We start from the raw sequence: 21644 nt of genomic DNA, 5'->3' as shown, positions 1-21644 counted from the left end.
TTTACAATGCCACTATTCATTCACTCACTGGTGGAGGCAAGCTACGGTTGTAGCCACAGCTGCCCTGGGGCAGGCTGACAAAGGCGAGGCTGCCATATCGCGCCATCGGCCCCTCTGGCCAACACCAGTAGGCGGTAGGTAAAGTGTCTTGCCCAAGGACACAACGACCAGGACATCATTCACCAAACTTCCAAACAGCTCAGCTCTTTATTTAGAGTCTTAAAAACAAAAAAATGTAAGAAAAACAATGGTTGATCCTTGGACAGTGAGACAGATGTTTTCACGAAGATATCACATGTCAATTATCTCAAACGCACAAACAGTGAGTTAAATGGATTGACCTTGGCACACACGGTATGTTTCTGGGTGGTAGTGCAGCATAACCTAGTCAGGCAGCCTAACCCTCCAAATATCAAAGTAATTCAAATAGTCACAAAATTAAAAAAAAGTGGAAAACGTCATAATTAGACAATAATTATTTAGTGATTAATAATTAACAGTGAAATAGCAGTTAATTGAGAAGTCCTATATTTGCAGAATCTGGCAATTTCCATCATTTGTCCACATATTTTGTTAAAGCTATCAGTAGTTTAGGATTCATCAATAACCACATTTTTAAAAAAGGGGATCTTTGCATTAAAAAAGAAAAGAGAGGACTTGTGTCAACCATCTCAAATGCCTCTTTTCTAAGCAAAATACCACAAATACGTCGATCGTTTACTTTATCTGAGGTTCATTTTCCTAAAGGTCAGACATGCTGTTTGTTACGCCTCCAAACATGAACGCTAGAACATAAAGTGGACTTGCTTGTAATGTGAGTCCACTTTGTTTCCCCTGGCTCCAGTCTCCATTTTGCACCCTGTCATGTACGTTAGAGTGCCCAGACTCTTTGGGGGATCAGAGTAGTTGTCATCTAACCCTCCAAATGATCCTCCACGCTCTGACTACCTCACTGTGCTCATTTTTAAGTAGTTTCATAGACACAGGCTCTCAGCCGTTTGCTGTCATTTTTGTGTAAATACTGACTCAAGCACACACATGTGCAATCCAGACAAAAACTCATGCGTCAGCCCACACTGGCCTCAGCAATGTCTTCAAGGTTGTTTGTGAGATTTGCGCACTCTTTGGGACTAAAGATGAATAATTCATTGCTTAGATTGCTTTTTCATCTTCCTTGTTCCCCGTCTTTTGTGCATCCCTCCATTTACCTGCGGGCATGTTAATCACATAAAGAAAAGAATCTCCTTGATGATGAGACAAAAAGCATCTGCTCAAATATCAGCTATGATTACACAGAGCTGAAGGATGAGGAATATTCTAGTTTTTCCCCGAGTGAAGGCAGAGCTGAATAAACATTTCATCTGTGCAAAAGTGGTTGAGGCACCAATTCATTTGCAGTATTATTATTCACAAAACCAAATGTAGAACAGGTCAGTATATATGGGATCATTTACAGTCATTCAAGCCCTGTGGGGGTTTTTTTAGTAATATTTTGTGGGTCAGTAAAATTGCCTCTGAAACTGACCAAAGTGGCATCAGAGTGGGCTCTGAGTGCTCTCAGGGGGTTATTTTCTTATTGTGATCCCAGACTGCCAGATTCTGGCATCCTATTTTCATTTTGTGGTGTCCTGCAAATTAGGGCAGACATGAAAGCTGTGTAAACTTTGACGAGGACGAGTGGGGACACTGAAATGTGAGCGCACACATCAGTGAGAGGGTAAACAAAATGGGACGAGAGAGGAAGCACACTGCTGATATATTGTGGATGTAGAGAAGAAAAATGCCCAAGGTTTCGATTAAAAAAATGCTTTTGATGCCATATGCTACACTCTGCCAAGGACTTTGAGGCAAAGTCAAAAAATAAATAATTCACTTTGGCTTTCTCATTTGTTTGGCTCTTGCTGGTTTTCCTCTTTCGCTCACGCGGTGACACTTGGAGCTTTCTTTGTGTGTCTCTCTCTGCAGATCACACGTCTGTCGGAGGACTCGGGGACAGTTTTTATGAGTACCTGCTGAAGGCTTGGCTCATGTCAGACAAGACTGACACAGAGGCTCGCAAGACCTACGATGACGCCATCGAGGTACAGCGTAGTGACTTATGCTGCAAAGTTAAAATACAAATTGTTTTCTTTTATGAAGAATCTTATGCTGCATGCAGATGAGTCAGAGCTGTAACTGGAAATGTCAGCAGTTCTTCTTTTTTAATAACCACAGAGTCCCCGCTGACCAGCTTCAGTATCCACCTCTGCAAAGGGAAGACATTGCTTTGTTTTCAAGTAAACTAGGAGTGGATTTAGTAGAAAGCAGATGTTAATGAAGCTGTCTACTCATCATTAAGAGTGTCAGACTGAGCAGAGCAGATGCTGCGGAGCAAAGGGTGAAGGATGTGGCTGGATTTCAAATGTGACCGTCACTGCTATGTTTAGTTTTCTTCTGTTTGACCCTCCACACCCTCAAGCAGTTGCCCTCAGTGTCAATGCACCATTCAAACGGTGTAACCTTGTTCTGTCCATATACCAGTATTAATATTATCTTGTTAAATACACTCACAGGCATGTTGTTACTGAAAACAAGCTGCTATATTCTACTTTTCTGGGTCTTCATTTTCTCTGAAATGTTGACACTTCCCATTAGAGCCTTTTGCCGTTTCCACAATTCTTCTCTCTTCCTGTAGGCCATCGAGCGCCACCTCGTACGCAAATCCAACGGTGGCCTAACATTCATTGGCGAGTGGAAGAATGGCCACTTGGAGAGGAAGATGGGCCACCTGGCCTGCTTCGCTGGAGGCATGTTTGCACTGGGCGCCGATGGCTCACCCGACGACAAGGCCGGACACTATTTGCAGCTAGGAGCTGAGATCGCGCACACCTGCCACGAATCCTATGACAGGACAGGTGAGGAAGCAGTGGAGTGCTGCATACACAAACACAATATACACAAACACAATATACACAAACACAATATACACAAACACAATATACACAAACACAATATACACAAACACAATATACACAAGCATACAGGCTAGAGAAAAGTGATCACTGTGACTGCTAAAGGGTCTTTTTTTTTTTTAAATGACTTTCTAATATCCTAAACATTTAATGTTGGGGTGGATCAGATGCTGACAGGTAGTGTTAAATAGTCTTAACTATATACATTAGGAAAATGTTGAATGGGTGTTGTTATCCTCTACAGTAGATGTCAGAGGACACAGTCAGTTTCCCTTTTAGCACAGCTAAGCTAGCATCACTGTCACTTGTCTCAAAGCTCCAGTTCTCCTGTAAACTCAGGCTAGCAGCATTAGCATTCGGGTCACCCACTAGAGGCAGGACTATAGCTTGGAAAATCACCCACTCATGCTAACACAATGACAATTTCCATTTGACTTGATCCAATCGTTATTTATGGTTTAAGCAACTAATTTACAAATCGTTTAAAATATTTTACATACGTACTATATTTTAAGATCCAGTTACTCAAATATTTTATATACACTGATACATTTTACACATAAAAAAATAGATCTTATCACCAGGCAGTAAATCAATCTATAAAATCCTCCCAGTGACTCAACCAACAATTAATTCTGCTTGTCCTAATTGGAAACTATGCAGTTAGTAAAGTACCGGTTCAGCTCTTTTTTTTATTATTAATGCTTTATTTATTGCCATTTCCTGCAAGCATAAAAAATATACTATTTACTTGACAGAGAGGAGAGGAGGGATTACCATGGCAACAAATGAAGATGGAGAAAGAGACAAATAAAGAATAGAAAGGGAGAGAGTCAGAATTTGATAGCTGTGGTCAGGCTGTCTAAAGTTGGCCTGTTTTTTAATAAGCAGCCGTTAATGGGAGCTATTAAATGTGTGCGTCAACACATACGTATGCATGTCAGTGTGTTTAATCCTTTCAGGGACAGTCCTGTCACTGTTTTTCAGCCTCTGTAATTTTCCACTCAGGCTCTTAATGCCTATCACACTTCATTGGCAGAAGGCAGTGGTTGTAAAAAGAAGAAAAGCCTTTAAAATCAGTGGTTTGGGATGCTTTTTATTGCTTACACACAGGCACTATTTCATATTAAGAGAAGCATGGAGCAAAAGATCATCTTTATCTCCTCTCTGTTCTTTTCAACCATTAATTATTTGATCACTCTTTTCCTTCCTCTCTCTGTTCTATCACATCCTTGATTCATTCCACTATTTCTGGCTTTTTCTTCTTGTCCCTTTTGCCTCTTTTTCTTCTTCCAATGTTTCCTTTACTCCCTTCTCTTCTATCTCCTGGCCTTTCCTTCACATTTAACATTTCTTTCTCTTTCTGAAGTGCTGAAGCTCGGCCCAGAGGCCTTCAAGTTCGACAGCGGCCTGGAGGCGGTGGCTGTTCGGCAGAATGAGAAGTACTACATCCTGCGGCCGGAGGTCATCGAGACCTACTGGTACATGTGGAGGTTCACCCATGACCCCAAGTACCGACAGTGGGGCTGGGAAGCAGTACAGGTAAAGACTTTTAGACTTTGTCTAAATCTTAGTCTTGATTATCATTTTGATTAGATTTGAATACCTGCGGGCAGTTTTTAAAGACTTACTGGAGAGGATGTGGAACAAAATGTTTTTGTCTTATCCTTGAAACAGGAATACGGTGAAAACGTGGAGTCCACATAGAGACACAAACGTGCAATTAGAAACGCCGTCCCTCAGGATTCATGCACGTGTTATTAATTTGGGAAGAGTCCTTTGTAGTTCATAGCGTGGTTCCTAATAAAAGACAACGGAAGACAAAATGAAACATTTTTTCTGTATCTGTTTAACTATACCAAAGATTTATGCAGCTTTCTCTTCTCGTTCTCATCTCAGGGGGACTAAATATTTTTGTTTTGTCAGCGTTTATTTTGCTCATGTGTCTGATAAGCACAAGGTGTCCTTTGGCACTGGTGCCTCGCAGCACTGTTCACAGTTCTGTTGGATGCAGACAATTAACGGCCAACTTTTGAAAATTGCTTTCAAAGTTGGACAAGTGGTTGAGTAACAGGTTTCCCAGCCAGAGGACAGCTTGTCTCGTCTTATTTGGAGCTGGAGCTGCTTTTCTTTTTCTTCTTTCTTCTTGTTTTTCATTTGCTCATTCATTACTGTCACCTTCTTTTTCTAGTTTAGTTCTCACTAATTTGGTGTCCTGGTCAGTAAGTTTAGACTCTATTCTAGGCTTACTGATGACTCAAGCACTTTATCTGTCTCACATCTCTGGCCAATTTAGAATCACCACTTAACTGATCATGAACTGTGGAAAGTTAAGCGGTGCTAACGACTGCACCACTGTGCCGTTTATCTTTACAGGAGCATTTTGGGTCATTTATATAACATCAGTCTAATCAAAACATATTTCCGTGTTGTGGAGACGGTGGTTACTGAACAGGCCAATCACAATAGCTGCTGCGTCGGCGCGATATGTAGTTACAGTTCAAGGGAGGTTACGTTGTAGGGTCTCAGATGGCTTGCGGTTGTGACATAGTTGTGGTGTAGATTTCCCACTGAAGCAAAAAACCCCAGTCAGGATGAGTGTTGTTGCGCACAGTGCCATACTTAATGCTTTGCTAGCAACCGTAAATTCTGGTGAAACAAACTTGGTAAAAATAACTGGAAGTTACCAGAGAAGAGTCTTGTTTCTTCTTTCCTGGTGGGCTCGCCAATAATGACGTCATGTGAAAGCTAATTGATGAAAATGAAAAAGGACAAGAAAAGGAGTAAGTGGGAAGATGCAAGTTTACCAGCAACCGGTGTGAGAAGAACCGTGAGTGTCAGTGGTTCAAGCAGGTGACTGCAAATACTCATGAAGCAAACGGTACTGTTTATCAAAGATGTTTCAAAGTTAGTTTTTAGTTAGGTTTGTTGAATTTTTTAACGTTTTTAACCAGATTTTTAATCTCAACTAAATGCTCCATTTTTCTCCATCTGTCTAGCTGTTCATTATGAACTAAGGCTACGTTCACACTGCAGGCGAAAGCGCATCAAATCCGATTTTTTTTGACCCTATGCGACCCATATCCGATCATGGTGTGACAGTGTGAACGGTGCAAATCTGATATTTTCAAATCCGATCTGGGTCACTTTGGCTACGTTCACACTGCAGGTTTTAATGCTCAATTCCAATTTTTTGATCAAATCCGATTTTTTTGTCTGCTCGTTCACACTACAAATAAAATGCGACAGCAAACGCGCTCTAGTGTGAACGCTCAAAGCGCCCGCATGCGCAAAAGAAGACTTCACACACAACGCGCTCTGTTTAGACCCAGAGCAAACAATATTGTTTGACTGATGGCCCTTAATATAAAGACTTCGGACTTCACGTTTCCCAATTTTTGCTTTAAGTTATTTTGTTATTTACATAATAATGTAAATAACAAAATAATGATCCTTATTGCTGTTTTAGAGGAGCGGTGCTTCAAAGGATAGTTGCAGATTTCTGTCAGAATCTGCAGATTATACAGTACAAATAAAATGTTCACGTTTCTCCAACGTTGTCTTCCCAACAGTTTCACTGACATCTACACTGGATGGCCAGGAAGCGTTCCCGATGTCTTCTCCGGAGCTGATAATTGGCGTCTGTCTTGTGTCAGTGACGTAAAAGACGGATTTAATGCGACTTGACCATCAAACAGCAGTCGCTTTCTAAAACATCAGATATGTATCGGATTCAGGATCACATATGAAAGTGACCCAGATCGGATTTGAAAATATCGGATTTGTGCCGTTCACGCTGTTATACCATGATCGGATATGGGTCGCATAGGCTCAAAGAAATCGGATTTGATACGCTTTCGCCTGCAGTGTGAACGTAGCCTAACAGTACTCCCATTGCAGGGTTTTTTCTTTACTAAAATATTCTTTGCCTTGCGTCCATTAGAAAGTAAATAGCACATTGAAACAGTAAGCAGAGCTTGTTTTTTGCAGTAGAAACCATATTTAATATCGACTTTTGAGTCAGAAGGTCAGACTGTGCTTTACTATTAGTAGTAATTTGCCTCTCATCTAAAAGCAGGTGACCGACGGAATAAATGCGTCTTTTCAAACCATTTTCACCATGCCTGTGCTTTTAACAGAGCATCATCAGCAACCTATGGTAGACTGTTCTTTTAAGCTTTAAATATGTGAAATGAAAGCAGTGCAGGTCTCAGCAAACTTCAAAGAGCACAATGAAGGGATTTAAATTGACATCTTGCAATTTTTTTACTGGTGGGATGTTTTGATGTGTTAGTACATCTTCTTCCTTTGGTGCTTCATTATGGAAATGGGAGAGAAATGAAAGTGTCTCTATACATTTCACCCCTCTGTTCCACTTTGTCTGACAGAGGATTAAAGAGTTCACCCGCTATACGGGACTCGGTGCGTCTTCTATGTATAAATCTCTATTGGCCTGCTTGTCATCTTCAGCTACTGCTTTTTTCCCTCTTTACTTTTCTCTTTTGTCCTGCCAATCTTCTTGTCACCTTTTCTTTGTTTTTCTGAGTGGGAGGAATTGTGTTCGAGCTCATGTTTCAGACAAATCTATTAGCAGGTGTGTTTATGAAGTGCGATTGTATTCGGTGTGACTCACACTAAAGAGCTGGTGCTGAAAGGCTCATCTTTGCATCTTTTAATAATGCATATACACCCTGCAATGCTAATAAATATGACAGCTTATTTACGTCGTACTGCCCTTGATCAAGAAGTTTTATTGATTCAAATATCCTGAAGTTTCAGTTAAGTTTTTGGTAACAGGTAAATAAACAGTTTAAACATTGTTTTTTTTCCATCCATCCATCTTCATCCACTTTATCTGAGGCCAGGTCGCGGGGGCAGCAGCCTAAGCAGAGAGGCCCAGACCTCCCTCTCCCCACCCACCTCCTCCAGCTTACCCGGGGGAACACCAAGGCGTTCCCAGGCCAGCCGAGAGATATAACCTCTCCAGCGTGTCCTGGCTCTGCCCCGGGGCCCCCTCCCGGTGGGACATGCCCGGAACACCCCACCTAGGAGGCGCCCAGGAGGCATCCTTGTCAGATGCCCGAACCACCTCAGCTGGCTCCTTTCGATGTGGAGCAGCAGCGGCTTTACTCTGAGCCCCTCCCGGATGGCCGAATTTCCCACCCTATCTCTAAGGGAGAGGCCAGCCACCCTTCGGAGGAAGCTCATTTCTGCCGCTTATATCCGCGATCTCGTTCTTTCGGTCACTACCCACAGCTCGTGGCTGTAGGTGAGGGTAGGGACGTAGATCGACTGATAAATTGAGAGCTTCGCTTTTACTCTCAGCTCCCTCTTCACCACGACGGACCGGTGCAGCGTCCGCATCACTGCAGCTGCAGCCCCAATCCGTCTGTCGATCTCCGGCTCCCTTCTCCCATCACTCGCGAACAAGACCCCGAGATACTTGAACTCCTCCACTTGGGGCATTGTTTTTTTTAATTCGATTAATTGTTTTGATTCGGTCTTGTGGTTGTGTCATATTTTAGATGAAAGGGGGGAAACTACAAACAAGCATGTAACAGCTTTCAGATATTGTGTAGCTTAAAAAGTAGTTGAGCTGAAGTGTCATCATCCTCTTCAAACCGCGACGCCCTCAAACTCTCTGGAGAAGACCATTGTTGTCCTGGATGAGACCACTCCCACAAGATGGAAATGTGTCATCTTAAGATAAAAGTGATCACTCTGAACAAACTTGTGTTGATTTGCTGTGACCCTTCCCACTAAAGGGTTAAGTGAGTGTCAGACATTAAGTGGGGAGAAACAGAACAACCGGGGGAACAACATTATTGCTCCTAATATGGTTTGTCTGAGAAGTGCACAGACCTGACAAAAACCAGTTATTTCCAAGGACAAACTGTCCTAACTCAAGATGAGCTGTGCAAAATGTGCAGTGCAGTGGAGAATGCTCGAGCCTTTATGTAAGAAAGGCCACACAACCACTCCAAAAACACGTGGCCCAGTGCAGTAAAGCCAGGAAAGACTCAGCTGCACATCTACACTTAAAAGAGAAAGGACATGAAGATAAACTTCACATTTTAACCCTTTAATAAATTTATAAATTTATTATACAACAGGAAATAACAACAGGAAATAAATTTCCTGTTGTTGTAAACTATTTTTTGCAACTTTTTTGTATTTAAAGTTTTGAGGGATAAGCCTCTTAAATTTGTCCAAGTAGAAATATATGTAAAAAACAAAACAAACAACCTAAAACGATTTTCAATTTTTTTGTAGTTTATTGCACTTTTTTGCAATTAATGTAGTTACTATGGACTTAATGCATACATATTATTACAATATGGGCTATAACAGTTGTATTGATGTATAGCAACTTGAAATGCTCCCAAAAATGGCTCCACAGCATGTAAAAATATAAAGTAAGCTCTGGCGGACTTGGTTCTATGGTAGATCTTAAAGGGTTAAACCAAGAAGACGATGCAGGAGACGTCTTTGTCCAGTGTAAACGACCATCAGTGAACAGTGTTGTGGTGACTTATGACACCAATTAGCAGCCACTATTGCCCAGTCTTGAGACTCCTTCCAAAGCAATTGAACCTCCCTTTACACTTTGACCCATGTGACCTTACTGACTGACACGATGACAGCATATGTCACTGACTCTCAGGACTACCTCCAAGGTGACAACCCCACTTGGGATTAAAGACCTGGGATTGCCCATCAGCTGCCAGAACAGAAGAAGAGGTGAAACATCCTTTTGAATCTGAAAAAGAAGAAGAATCAAGTACTTAAGATTACCGTGACCTGGATGATTGAGAACCTGCACGGATAAGTGGACATGCCCGACAGCAAAAGAGAGCTGCCATCCCCTTTCTTTGTGCAGTGGTCAAGGTTTCACATTTTCTCTGTATGTGGAACAAAATACTTTTACTTTAACAGATTTAAGCTTAATCATGAATGGTGATGTTTAGCAAGTGTTTTTAAACCATGTGGGCTGAAGAAAGAGGTTGACTTTCTGCATGAAGTTTTTATGCTCTAATTTGCTCGTTTTTATACGGTGTTGTGTTTTATACATTGTTTTGGTTATCATGTCTTTTGCCCTTAGAGGCATCAGAAGTGTAATGAACTCTAAATATTATACACAGGCATTAACTTAGGCAACCAGCGCACATAGTGAGAGAGTCCTCAGTTTCTTTTCTGTTTGCATACTGAAACTCTTCCACTCTGTGTCAGCCCCATTCGCTCAACCATACTAATCTGTTATTTCATGCTGCATGTTAATTGAGTATGTTAAATATGCACCTTCATAATAAACCCGAATCAATGCTTGTTAACAAAATGCTGGAGTTTTCAGAATTACTTTCCACTCTCACTTTTCCTGTGTAAAAGCACCGCATACTTAACACCTGTCTGGAGTTTTTATGTAGGGTGGTTTAAGAGCCATCTTTTATATCTGGTTTCTTTTTCATTTCATGCTGTCATTTTGAGTTTCCGTTTCTTAGGCTACGTCCACACTAGCCCGGTCTGAAAACGCTCCGCGTCCACATTATCGTTTCAGTCGTTTTCACAGAGTTGTGCATCCACATTGAAACAAAAACGCTTACATTCCAGTGCTGCGAATGCGTGAAACGCAAGAAGATTCGGCCTGCCTCGTTCCTGTCTGCCCTTTATTTACTTTCCGGCCTTTTGAAACGTTGCGGCAAAATGTGGAGGAAAAGCAGTTTTTTAAATGGACTCACAATGAGGTGGAGTTGTTGCTGCGAGTAACACAGAAGTACAAAGTTGCAAAAGCGAAGAAAAGCTACCTGGAGCATGTACAGACTGATATTAATCTTTAATAGGGCTGTTAAAATTGAGAGCAAACAAAACAACTGCTGTATAACGCCCTCTGCTATCTTAGTTTAATTGGTCACTTGACTGCATCACATGACTAAAATGTGTCATCGTTTTCAAAAAGTCTCAGTTTTCACTGTCCACACTGCGACGCGAAAGCACCGTTTTCAAATGTATGCGCTTTCGAGAGCGAAAACACCGTCTCAGTGTGGACGGGAGGCCAAAACGGAGAGAAAACGATGCGTTTGCAAACGAAAACACACTAGTGTGGACGTAGCCTTAATATTTCCACGTTCCTGTATCTAACCATGTCTATATCTTATTGCTTTTCTCACCTGTTTCTTTCTGACGTAACACCTCAGGCTTTCTCCTTCCTCATTCACCTTACTCTGTTCTTGTATTGCTCTCTTAACCCCAGAAACCACTCTTCACAAACACCTGTGTTCTTCTCTGCTTGTTGCCTTAAAGTTCAGCTCCTCCTTTCCTCTTGCTCTCAGTCTCTCTCACACATGCACACACACAGACACACACACACAGACACACACCCGTACCCCAGCTGCATCCATCTGGTACACCAAACCTGCCTCTGTTTGTCACGCTTCCTCTATTCACAGCAGCTATTAACATTGGCTGGCTTTTACATGTGTATGCGTGTGTGTTTGTGTGTGTGTGTGCATGCAGAGGTGAAGCCCAGCTGCTGTTATGTGCAGCGTGTCCTCACTTGGCTGTGGCAGGAACACTGCTCCGCCTTGCACTCCATTCCCTACAGGTAGACTTTTTATCGGATAATTTATATAGCACAGATGGTGCTGAGGTGCGTGGGTGGGTGTATGTGCGCGCGCATGTGTCTTTTATGTGTCTGGGTGCAGATACCCCTACCATTGTGTAAAATATGAAAGAAAATTTCCAGACTGTTGAGTTTTAGCTCAAGTGTTTATGTGACTTGTGTTAAAATGTGTCTTTTAAGTGCTTGGACCTAATCTATGATACTCTGGTTGTTATTACCGTGTTCGTGTGCCACACTGGCTGTTGCAGGGCACTGCAGTGCAGATCAGGAAGGGCAAACGTTTGCCGGACGCAGCAGCCTGTGAAAATCTGGAATTATGGTCCAAACTGACAGTGAAACGGTCACTCGAGGACAGGGTAGAGAAACGTGTGTGTGTGTGTGTAGGTGAGAGTGAGAGACGGGGGCAAACTGAAAGACAAGGACAGATATCACACTTTGAATTCCATGCACTCTCTGTGTCAATAAGACATGAGCAGAAGCACCAATTTTCAGTGTCACAAATCAGTAGAGCGCGCAGGTAAGAATGGACTGTGTGTGTCGCCAGCTGGATGATTGCTGCATTTCTAATGAGCTATTTCTGGTTTGTGTGTGCAGGCAGGGGAAGCACCTGCTCGCAAATGAGCCAAAACTGTTTGTAGTAGGGAATCATCCAGTTAAGCTGTCTGGAAAAGCATTGTGATATGTGGAATATGCGTTAGCCGCTGTTGTTTTGCGTCAATAAATGTGAATATTGAGAAGCAGGATTACAAAAGTGTGCTCTGTTTTCTAATCTGGATCCCTTTGTTCGATAGAAGGAACGAAAAGGAATTGACTTGCTGAGCGTGCTTGCTGAATCCACAAAAACAGGACTCATTAATAGCCCTGCGCTCAAGAGATTGATTTATAAATGCATAACTTGTGTAAGTTGAGCGTGATTAGAATGGAAATCAGAATCTGGCGACAGTTTAAACTCAAAGCGTTGAGTGACTCAGCTGTCTGTGTGAGTCGCAGTGCACAATGCTCAGATGTCAGATCATTTAATAGACCCGGTTCTCCTGCTGCTGTCGGCCCGGCTGCTCTCCGCGTTTGTTGTTTTGCGCTTGTTGAAACACTGACACATCACATCTTTCACGGTTGAAGAATCAGCGATAAACCCTCGAAAGTGAGCAAACGGGGGATTTACATCCCAACCACCTACGATTGTGTTGTCATTTTGTCCTGAAAGAACCGTGTGTCTCGAAAGGAATTGTGCACAGGCAAAAAAGAGAACAAAGACATTTTTACCCCCCAAAAAAGCAAAAAATATCTCCAGTTGAAAAAGTAAATCTGCCTTCAGTAGAAATGTGCAGATGAAGGTGAAAAGAGCCTGATTAGAAGATTGAAATCCCCCTGTGGGATGGCCACGGGCTTTACTTCACCTTAAGAAAGCGTTTACTTTGTCATTGCACTTCAGCTCCCACGGGTGAAGGATAACGGGAGCCAAATGAGTGTGTACCTTCATTATGAAACTGCTTTGTAAAAACAAAACACAAAAGTTGAATGAAGTATAAAGAACAGAAAGGCAGCAGTTGTGGTAATCTGTTTTTTCCTCGCATTTTGTGCAGCCGCTGCTTCCTGTATGTCACCGCAGGACACTCTCTAATCTGTCACACGCAAAGAAATTAATTACACCATGCTTTTTATAAGCATATTAAAATTGTACTCCCCTCCCCCCACCTTTCCTCCACTCTAATGCTTTCTCCTCATTTTGCTTTTCTATCATGTAAACCTTCCCTCTACCATTTTCTCATTTCTGTCCACTTTTTTTTCTCTTTGTTCTGCCTTCATTTGTTTTCCGTCTCCTCAACTTCCTTGTTTCTGCTCTACACTTCATCCTACAACTTGCCTTCCATCTTTTTCTCATTCCTCTTCTGTTCCCCCTTCTACCGCTCATCCTCCCCCCCCCCCCCCCCCCCCCCCCCCCCGTCTTCTCCAGGCCATTGATAAGTACTGCAGGGTGAGTGGAGGTTTCTCGGGGGTGAAGGACGTCTACTCATCCAATCCAACCTATGACGACGTGCAGCAGAGCTTCTTCCTGGCTGAGACACTCAAGTAAGTCTGTCTTAATGGATCGATCAATTGGCAGAAGCTATGAATAGTCAATATGCTTTTTAATTAACGATTCTTATGATTAATTCAGTGTGGGTGGATGGGAGCTGACTGAGGGGGTTTACCAGAGAAAAGTGTTTGCAGTTATTTTAAACTATCTGTTAAACAGAAGTGGAAGAAGATAAAAGCAGTCAGTTTCTAACCTGATGTTTGTTTATTTATTTATTAAAGTTTGTCCTAACAGAGCACTCATACATATTTGTAGATTAAGTATTTGGTCATTGTAGAAACATGTGGTAAGTTTGAGGCAGAACTCAAAGTGTTCTTCTCAGTTGCATCAACGGTCTCAATCACATTGAGTGAAGCAGCTGCAAAGTTTGCAGCATTTGTACAAACTCAGAAATAGTTTGGTGCAGTGAACACCCACCAAACCGAATGCGAAAGGGGCCGAATGCAACCAGCACATCGTCTGTTATTGCTGAACTTTCTATTTGCTCAGAACAAAAATGGTTGATTTTGTTCTCCTTAGTATTAGAAAATTATCAAATCACTACAGAGTCTGTATGGGTCATACTCATCATCATCAAGCCTGTAGACTCCCAGTGGAGCGTAGGGCCAACACCACGCCAACGGACTCTGTTCTGGACCGTTCTCTTCAGCTGGGTCATACTAGGTTGTCAAAAATAGTTGTAGCTACTGCGATGTCTTAGTCCAAGTGGCATGGAACATTTTTGCAGTCTCCATCTTGACGCTTTAAAACCAAATGGGAGAAAAAGAGGTCAATTATTCATTGTTGACTGTGTGACCACGTGCTCATTGGCTACCGACTTGTCAATAACAATTTGCTGGCCAATGAGCATACTGTTAATAATGCTTCTTACTGATACTTTTAGTGCATCTGAAAAGTGTTTGCATCACTTGTTCCACATTTGTCATGTAACGTCCTTATTCCAAAATGGATTCAATTCATTTTTCACCTCAAACTTCTACACAATATCCCATAATGACAGTGAAAAAGTTTGCTTGAAATTCTTGCAAACCTTTGCCCAATGTTTTATTGAACCACCTTTGGCACCAATTACAGCCTGAAGTCTTTTTGAGTGTGATACACAAAGACAGGCTGTAATAAGCTTGACACACCTATTTTTTGGCCAGTTTTTTTTTTTTTTTTGGGGGGGGGGGCTATTTTCTCCCAGTCTTCTTTGCAGAACCCGTCAAGCTCCATCAGATTGGATGGGGAGCATCAATGCACAGCCATTTTTAGTTCCCCAAGAAGTTCAAGTCTGGGTTCTGGCTGGGCCACTCTGGGATATTCACAGAGTGCTCCTGATGCCACTCCTTTGTTATCTTGTCTGTGTACTTACTGTCATTGTCCTGTTGGAAGATGAACCTTTGCCCCAGTCAGAGCGCTCTAGAGCAGGTTATCATCAAGGATTTGTTTGCACTCATCTTTCCCTCGACTTCAACTAATCTCTCAGTTCCTGCTGCTGAAAAACATCCCAGCATGATGCTGCCACCACCATGCTTCACTGTAGGGATGGTGTTGGCCAGGTGGTGAGCAGTTATGAGAGTTTGATCTTTTCCTCAGACCAGACGATTTTGTTTCTGATGGTCTGAATCTTTCAGGTGACTTTTGGCAAACTCCAGGGGGGCTGTCATGTAGCTTTTACTGAGGAGTGGCTTCTGTCTGGCCACTCTACCATGCAGCACTGATTGGTGTAGTCCTCAGAAATGACTGTCCTTCTGGAAGGTTCTCCTCGCTTCACAGAACAATGCTGGAGCTTTGTTAGAGAAACCATCAGGTTATTGGTCAGCTCCCTGACGAAGGCCCATCTACCCTGATGGCTCAGATTAGCCAGGTGGCCAGCTCTAGGAAGAGTCCTGGTGCTTCTTCCACTTACAGATGATGGAGGCCGCTGTGCTCACTGGGACCTTTCTGCACCCTTCCTCAGATCTGTAACTCAATACAATCCTGTCTCAGAGGTCTACAGACAATTCCTTGGTTTGTGCTCTGATATGCACCTTTAGCAGTCGGACCTTCCAAACAACGTCCACTCAACAGAATTTACCACAGGTGGACTCCAGTCAAGTTGTAGAAACACCTGAGCTCAATTTTGAGTTTTGTTGCCAATTCTGTGAATACTCATGTAAATGTTATTTAATTGGTTTTTGTTTTTAATTTTTTGATACATTTAAAAGATATTCAAGCAAACTTTTTTCCATCTTCTCAATAATGGGGATTTGTGTAGAATTTTGAGGTGAAAAATGAATTTTGGCGTGAGGCTGTAACATGAGAAAATGTGCAACAAGTGAGGCGCTGTGAATGCTTTCCAAATGCACTGCAGAGTGACCACTGAGGGCATGAACTCAACAGCAAAGTGTTTACAGAGGTCCAGGCAAACGGACACGTTCCCATAGACAGACGTCTTTTTGCAGCTCAGGTATTTATGCAGGTTAAAGGCACTAATTAGCTGACTTCACTTTTCAGACTCGGAGGCTTCATCCAACTTTTGTTTACTGTCTATAGTATGGACAAGAGAGACTCGCTTTTTTTGTTTGTTTGTTTTGCTCGTACACAAAGAACCAGTCATTTCACCAGGTTATTGTTGTGATTTCTTTTCTCTGTGGACAGTGAACAGGTATCAGGATATTTTTACAGCCATACAAATAAATAAAGTCAGCTAACGTGAAGGGAAGCTGCCATGGCTCTGTGGCACATCGTGGTCACTGATGGATGAAGGGAGAAGAGGCTCTCACTCAAGGCTCGTACGCAGTGGGAGAACTGAATACTGATGTAGCTCTCTGGTTCCCTCTGCTGGCTGCTCTTTGAATGCCATCTCCTCCTGACAATGTTCAGTATTTATAACCTGATGTAATTCAGTTGTGACTGTCACTCGGACAGCCTGACAGGCCAAAGAAAATCATAAAACAAAACAAGCTCAGTTTTACTGCCGGTCCTGTCAGCTCTCGTGTTTACACGAAGCTATTTATCAGCTCCTCATTTGCAAGTATAACAGGTTTAAAATTAACACCCACAAAGCATCAGATGCCAATAAAATCCGTCTTTGGTATAGAAGTCGTTAAAGGTCGCACGCCACACTGTCTGCTAACTCTCTGAGAGGATGACATTTGAATGGCTCAGTGTTATGCAGACTTTGGTGTCTGTCTCTTCTCAAGCTTTGTCTCTGCTGGCTTCAAGCCAGTCGCGTCAATACAGCAGCTAAGTGTCAGCTAAGGCTGCTGATTGGCTGCCAGTCATGCTGATCGTCACACATATCCAGCGTCTGAGTTTATGTCAAGAATTTAGGAGCTAAGAAGTGAACAAGCAAGTTGAAATCTTTAAAAAAAATTAGATGAGAATTTAATTAATCTTAGATGTTAATGAAATTGGGCTTCTCAGTCACGGTGTAAACTGTGTTTAGGACGAGTTCCCGGCCTCCTGCAGTAAACTCTTTATACTGCATATAGAGTTGTTCTGTGTATGTATTCAGTTTTCTCCTGCAACATGTGGAGCAGTTTGTGCTGTTCGGATGTGATAATCATAATAATTGTTTTGGTTTTGTGGCTGTTTTTTGTCTGACCATGACAACAGATGTGAATCAACAGCTGTAAAAACACTAAATTAAACAGAGGTTTAGGATTTAAATTGTTGGTTTTGTTGGCTTTGATATGATGAAGCTGTTGACATTATATTCACCTAACTCATTCAATTCTTTCTTCTTCCTCACCCCGTTACCCACCACCCTTCACACGTCCTTCTCCTTACCCGCATCATCTCTCTCAGGTATCTGTACCTGCTGTTCTCCAGCGATGACCTGTTGCCCTTGGAGAACTGGGTTTTCAACACGGAGGCTCACCCACTGCCAGTCCTCCACCTGGGAAACATCACCCTGCCCGGCAGCGAGCCTGCTCAGCGGTAAACGGGCTGGCACTTTTTTTTGTGCACCACGGCACCAGGGGCCTGTTTGCCTGCCTACCCAGAAAAACCCGCCCACGAACACCAGACAAACTTACAATTCAGACTCTCGACTGATTTCTAACTGAGACCATCAACCGGGGGGGTGGGGAGAGACCACTACAGAGCGAGAGGACCTGTTACTTTACTCGCTCTGCTTCTATGTTTTACTCTTTGACTCTGTCGATCTGTCTTCTCTGCTCGAATCTTAAGGATGGTGCGTGTGCTGCTCAGCCTCGTGTTTGGCTTGAATCGACTCTTTTTACTGAAGGACAGAGCTCCAAACCAGAGGCGTGATTAGCTTTTTTTTGTTATCACTTTTAGTCTTTATTTGAAGAAACTCCAATGCAGACTCAAGCTGACACACTGACAGCTGACTATGAAGGATTACAAAAACACTTTGACACTGATGAAAGTGTCATGTTTTGTTTTGCTTTGTTTCCAAGCAGACAGACTTCAGGACTTACAGGGTCTGTTAACACAACCTTTTTTCTTTCTTTTCCTTTTGGACAAATCAATATTGGGGACACAGGGTTGAATCACAGCCCTCAGCTTCTCCCACCCAAATCCACTTCCTGTTTAACCTCCATCGGATGAACTTCAACCTGGAACTGCTAGCAGATGGGCACATCATCAAAGCGAGGGCAGTGTGTGGCAGTGGTCACCGCCTCCTCTGATCCTCGGTTTTCAGAAAAAATGGCCATCATAAGTGGAAGAGTAATTAGACAGGGACTACAGCAGGCCTCCCCTTTTCTCACCACTCCACATGTGTCCCGATCCTCTTCCATTTAAAGACACAGCCACAGCTTTCCCCTCCTTAAAAAAACATTCTGCTGCTATAGGATTCGATGCTGCTTTTTCTTTTCTTTAAATCTCTGTCCTTCACATTTTCCCCCATCATCTCACAGCTTCTGTAAACCTTTGTCTCATCTTATTTTCCAGCTTTTCATCAATCAGGTACATTATGTGCAGGCCCTTACGTTTTGTGATGGGGTAACCATGCTTTATGTATAAGAATGTTTGTTTTGTGGCTAATATGAAACCTGGTGAAAATCATTTATTTGCATTTTTCATGGGAAGACTATGAAGAAGAGGTTGGTAGAGGAGTGGCACTGAGAAGGGTGAATAAATTTAGAATACCTTATGGTCTCCTGCTGGCATCCTATATCTACACCCACCTCATAAGTCGGATGCAAATCTTTGCTTCAGTTTCATACTTAAAGCACATGTTTTGGTCGGACTCTTAAAAACATAAATTTTTAAGGAATCAAACATGTTCCACTTGAGTTATTACACTACATACACAATAAGCTATTCAGTTAATATTAGATCATAATACTTTCTGTATGTAGCTGCAGTTGTGTTGCTTTATCAGAGTCAAACTTGTAAGTGCTGCCTGACGTCAGGGACAAGCCTGAAGTTCCAGTAAAGGGATGCGTTTGATTCCAGATGCACATCTTTTGCCCAGATTTTAGAGCCATTTTTCTCTGAGGTTTGAAAGTCACAGCAGGGCTCGTTCCGTACTCTGACTCGCGCCAAGATCTTGACCTTGTTTATGGAAGTTTGTGCAGCTCCGTTAGCAGCACAGCAGTGCCTCCAGTTATCACTCTTAACACAGCTCCTCGTGGTACATCTAATGCAGCGTGATGGATTTACTGCTCGGGTTGCTCAGATAATGTAATGCAGTCTGCAAAATAATAAAAAATAAATAAAATGATATGTTGGGGAAAAAAGAAGGATGATACAGTTCTCCCATGTGAATCTGACTAAAGGGTTTAAACGTTTGATGTGATCTGCTGCTTTTAAGGGCCGTTCTCTGACTCATTAAAAAGTCTTAAAGGGCAGCAGACATGTAAGTAAGCTTGTCTCATATCATAGCAATGTTAGTGCAAGCAATTATCCGACACGCAAGAACCAGATACCGCTCCTGCTTTGGTTCATTTGCGGAGCGTCTTAAAGACAACAGCAGTATTAAACATCACAGATTTGTTTAGATGCTTTAAAGCAGGGATGTCAAACTCATTTTACATCGTGGGCCACATGCAGCCCACTGTGATCTTAAGTGGGCTGGACTCAGTCAGTGTAAAGACGTTTACCTGCACATTTAATCCCAGAGATATCTTAATATAAGAAAGGACGTTCACTCACGAAAGTTTGTCATTGATCTACATGGTAAAAAGTGCAGCTGTAGTAAATGAAGGAAACCTAAGAAATGAATGACACACAAAATTCTTTTACTGTAGACTCAAGGGAAAGAAAACATTCTGTCATTTCATTGTTTATCTATTACTTAATTACTTTGGTGTTCTATGAATGGCCATGAAGGAATGTCAGCAGGAAAAGGTGTGAAACTAAAAATATAGTTAAAAGTCCAAAATGTGTGTCTGCCATTTTCCAAAGCAGTCCAGCAGGACAGACTGGATTCTTTGTTGGTGTGATTCTGGTCCCCGGGCCTTATGTTTGACTCCCCTGCTCTAAGTCTTTACATAAACATCAGACATAACATACCAACAAGACAAGCCAAGCACCATACAGAAACAGGAAACACTGGCTAACACGTCACTTTGTGTTAGCCAGGAGCTCTTCATGTTTTGCATTTATGCTTTCGTCTTGTGTTTTGTAGTAGGTCAGTAGGTTTTGTAATTGCACACAGATTATGGAGACTCTTACGGAAATCACCCTGAACTGCTGGGACACAAAGATAACAGCACAAAAAGAGCCACATTTATTAAATGCTGTGACAGCTTTGCCTATTCCTCTCTGTCCCCTTCTCGCCAAAATGTAAGAAACAAACATTTCCTTTTATGAAAGTAGGATTTGCAGACTAGATCTGCTGGTCGTCTGTCAGTAAAGCCATACTGTGTGATGCGGGACTGCTAACCAACAGCTCCTGCTGCTTTTACAGCACAAACACAGACGGATGTCGGCTGAAGGAGTCGATTAGCATCACTAACTCCAACACTGGGAGTGGAAGCGGACAGCGGGGATTACATTAATGTGATGTCAGACAGTCGTAGCCGATCTTCTTCGTAATGCTGCTCATGTTTGATCGAAGAAAATTGTATTTGTTTGTTTTTGGACAAAATGTAACGCAGAAGTAGAAATGTTGGTCACTTTTATTCTGGTTTATTTTATTTATGCAGCAAAACTTCAGACATGGTGTTTTTTTCCCCCCTTTAAAATTTCAGAGAGGCTCTCAGAGCATTCCTGTGTTGATCAGGTCGTAGTCAGACTGTTTCATTCCTCCTGCGTTTTATTTCCTCCGTGTTATTTTCCTTCATTCAACAATCGTGTCCATTAAGAGTCCGTAGTTACAGCGCAGTATCTGACATCACACTGACATCATCACCGCCTACATGTCACGAGGAGGAAGCCCGAGTTGAAACCTGCACGGCCATCGAGTCGCTGGGAGCGGCGCTGATTTTGAAAACTGAGTGTTCTGTATTTGTATTTTTACTGAACTAAAAAACGAAATGAAATGAAACTATCTGTAAATATGTTTAAAACTGAGACACAGATTCAATAAAGATGTTATGAAAAGTGATCGGAAACCAGGAGCACATTTATTCTTTTGCTTTAACTCGATCATGTTGTCATGATACTTTAAGCACCAGTTGCATTTAGAAAGTAAAAAACGTCACGTGTATTTTCACTTTGGTTAAACATAAAGGATATTTCATTAATGACTGTCTCTTTGTTGACCTCAGAATTTAAAGGCCAGTTCAGTTTCTCCTGGCAGTCACTTTGATCTTCTGAGTTTTCCAAAAAGTTGAATTTGATCATTATTTAATAATAAATACTTACAAAGACAACACCATTGTCAGTGGTTGGAGCTGTGCTTGATTATAGATGCACAGATGAGTGTGTAATTCCGCCATGTAGGTGGAAACATTAAATATTTTGTTCAAAGTTTAGTGTCTATAACCAAGAACCCGTCACTGGGGGCCAGCTGTTCGACTCCAACTATGGCTCTTATAAAGCTAATAAGATGCTGAAGCATCAGTGTCATTAACGTGAACTAATCTACAGGGTGGGCCATTTATATGGATACACC

At 42.2% G+C, this 21644-nt stretch overlaps 1 protein-coding gene across 4 annotated transcripts in view; it reads left to right on the top strand.

Annotated features, from left to right (window-relative positions):
- The window catches only part of man1a2 (mannosidase, alpha, class 1A, member 2), a 144457-nt gene extending 123316 nt beyond the window's left edge, over positions 1-21141 (top strand). For 3 of the 4 annotated variants that reach the window (XM_085134472.1, XM_085134474.1, XM_085134473.1), the window contains exons 10-14: positions 1966-2081; positions 2675-2894; positions 4321-4493; positions 13523-13638; positions 17420-21141. In XM_085134472.1, coding sequence (XP_084990598.1) covers positions 1966-2081; positions 2675-2894; positions 4321-4493; positions 13523-13638; positions 17420-17555 — 761 coding nt within the window. In that variant the 3' untranslated portion in view covers positions 17556-21141. Of the gene's footprint in view, positions 1-1965; positions 2082-2674; positions 2895-4320; positions 4494-4628; positions 8368-13522; positions 13639-17419 lie in introns of those variants that run through there. The other variant, XM_085134475.1, reaches the window with a different exon arrangement.
- Positions 21142-21644: the final 503 nt, after the last annotated feature.

Source organism: Neolamprologus multifasciatus, chromosome 16 (assembly GCF_963576455.1).
Source record: "Neolamprologus multifasciatus chromosome 16, fNeoMul1.2, whole genome shotgun sequence".
Taxonomy (NCBI): Eukaryota; Metazoa; Chordata; class Actinopteri; order Cichliformes; family Cichlidae; genus Neolamprologus; species Neolamprologus multifasciatus.
Note: the sequence above shows the minus strand (reverse complement) of the source record. Positions and strands in the feature narration are given on the sequence as shown.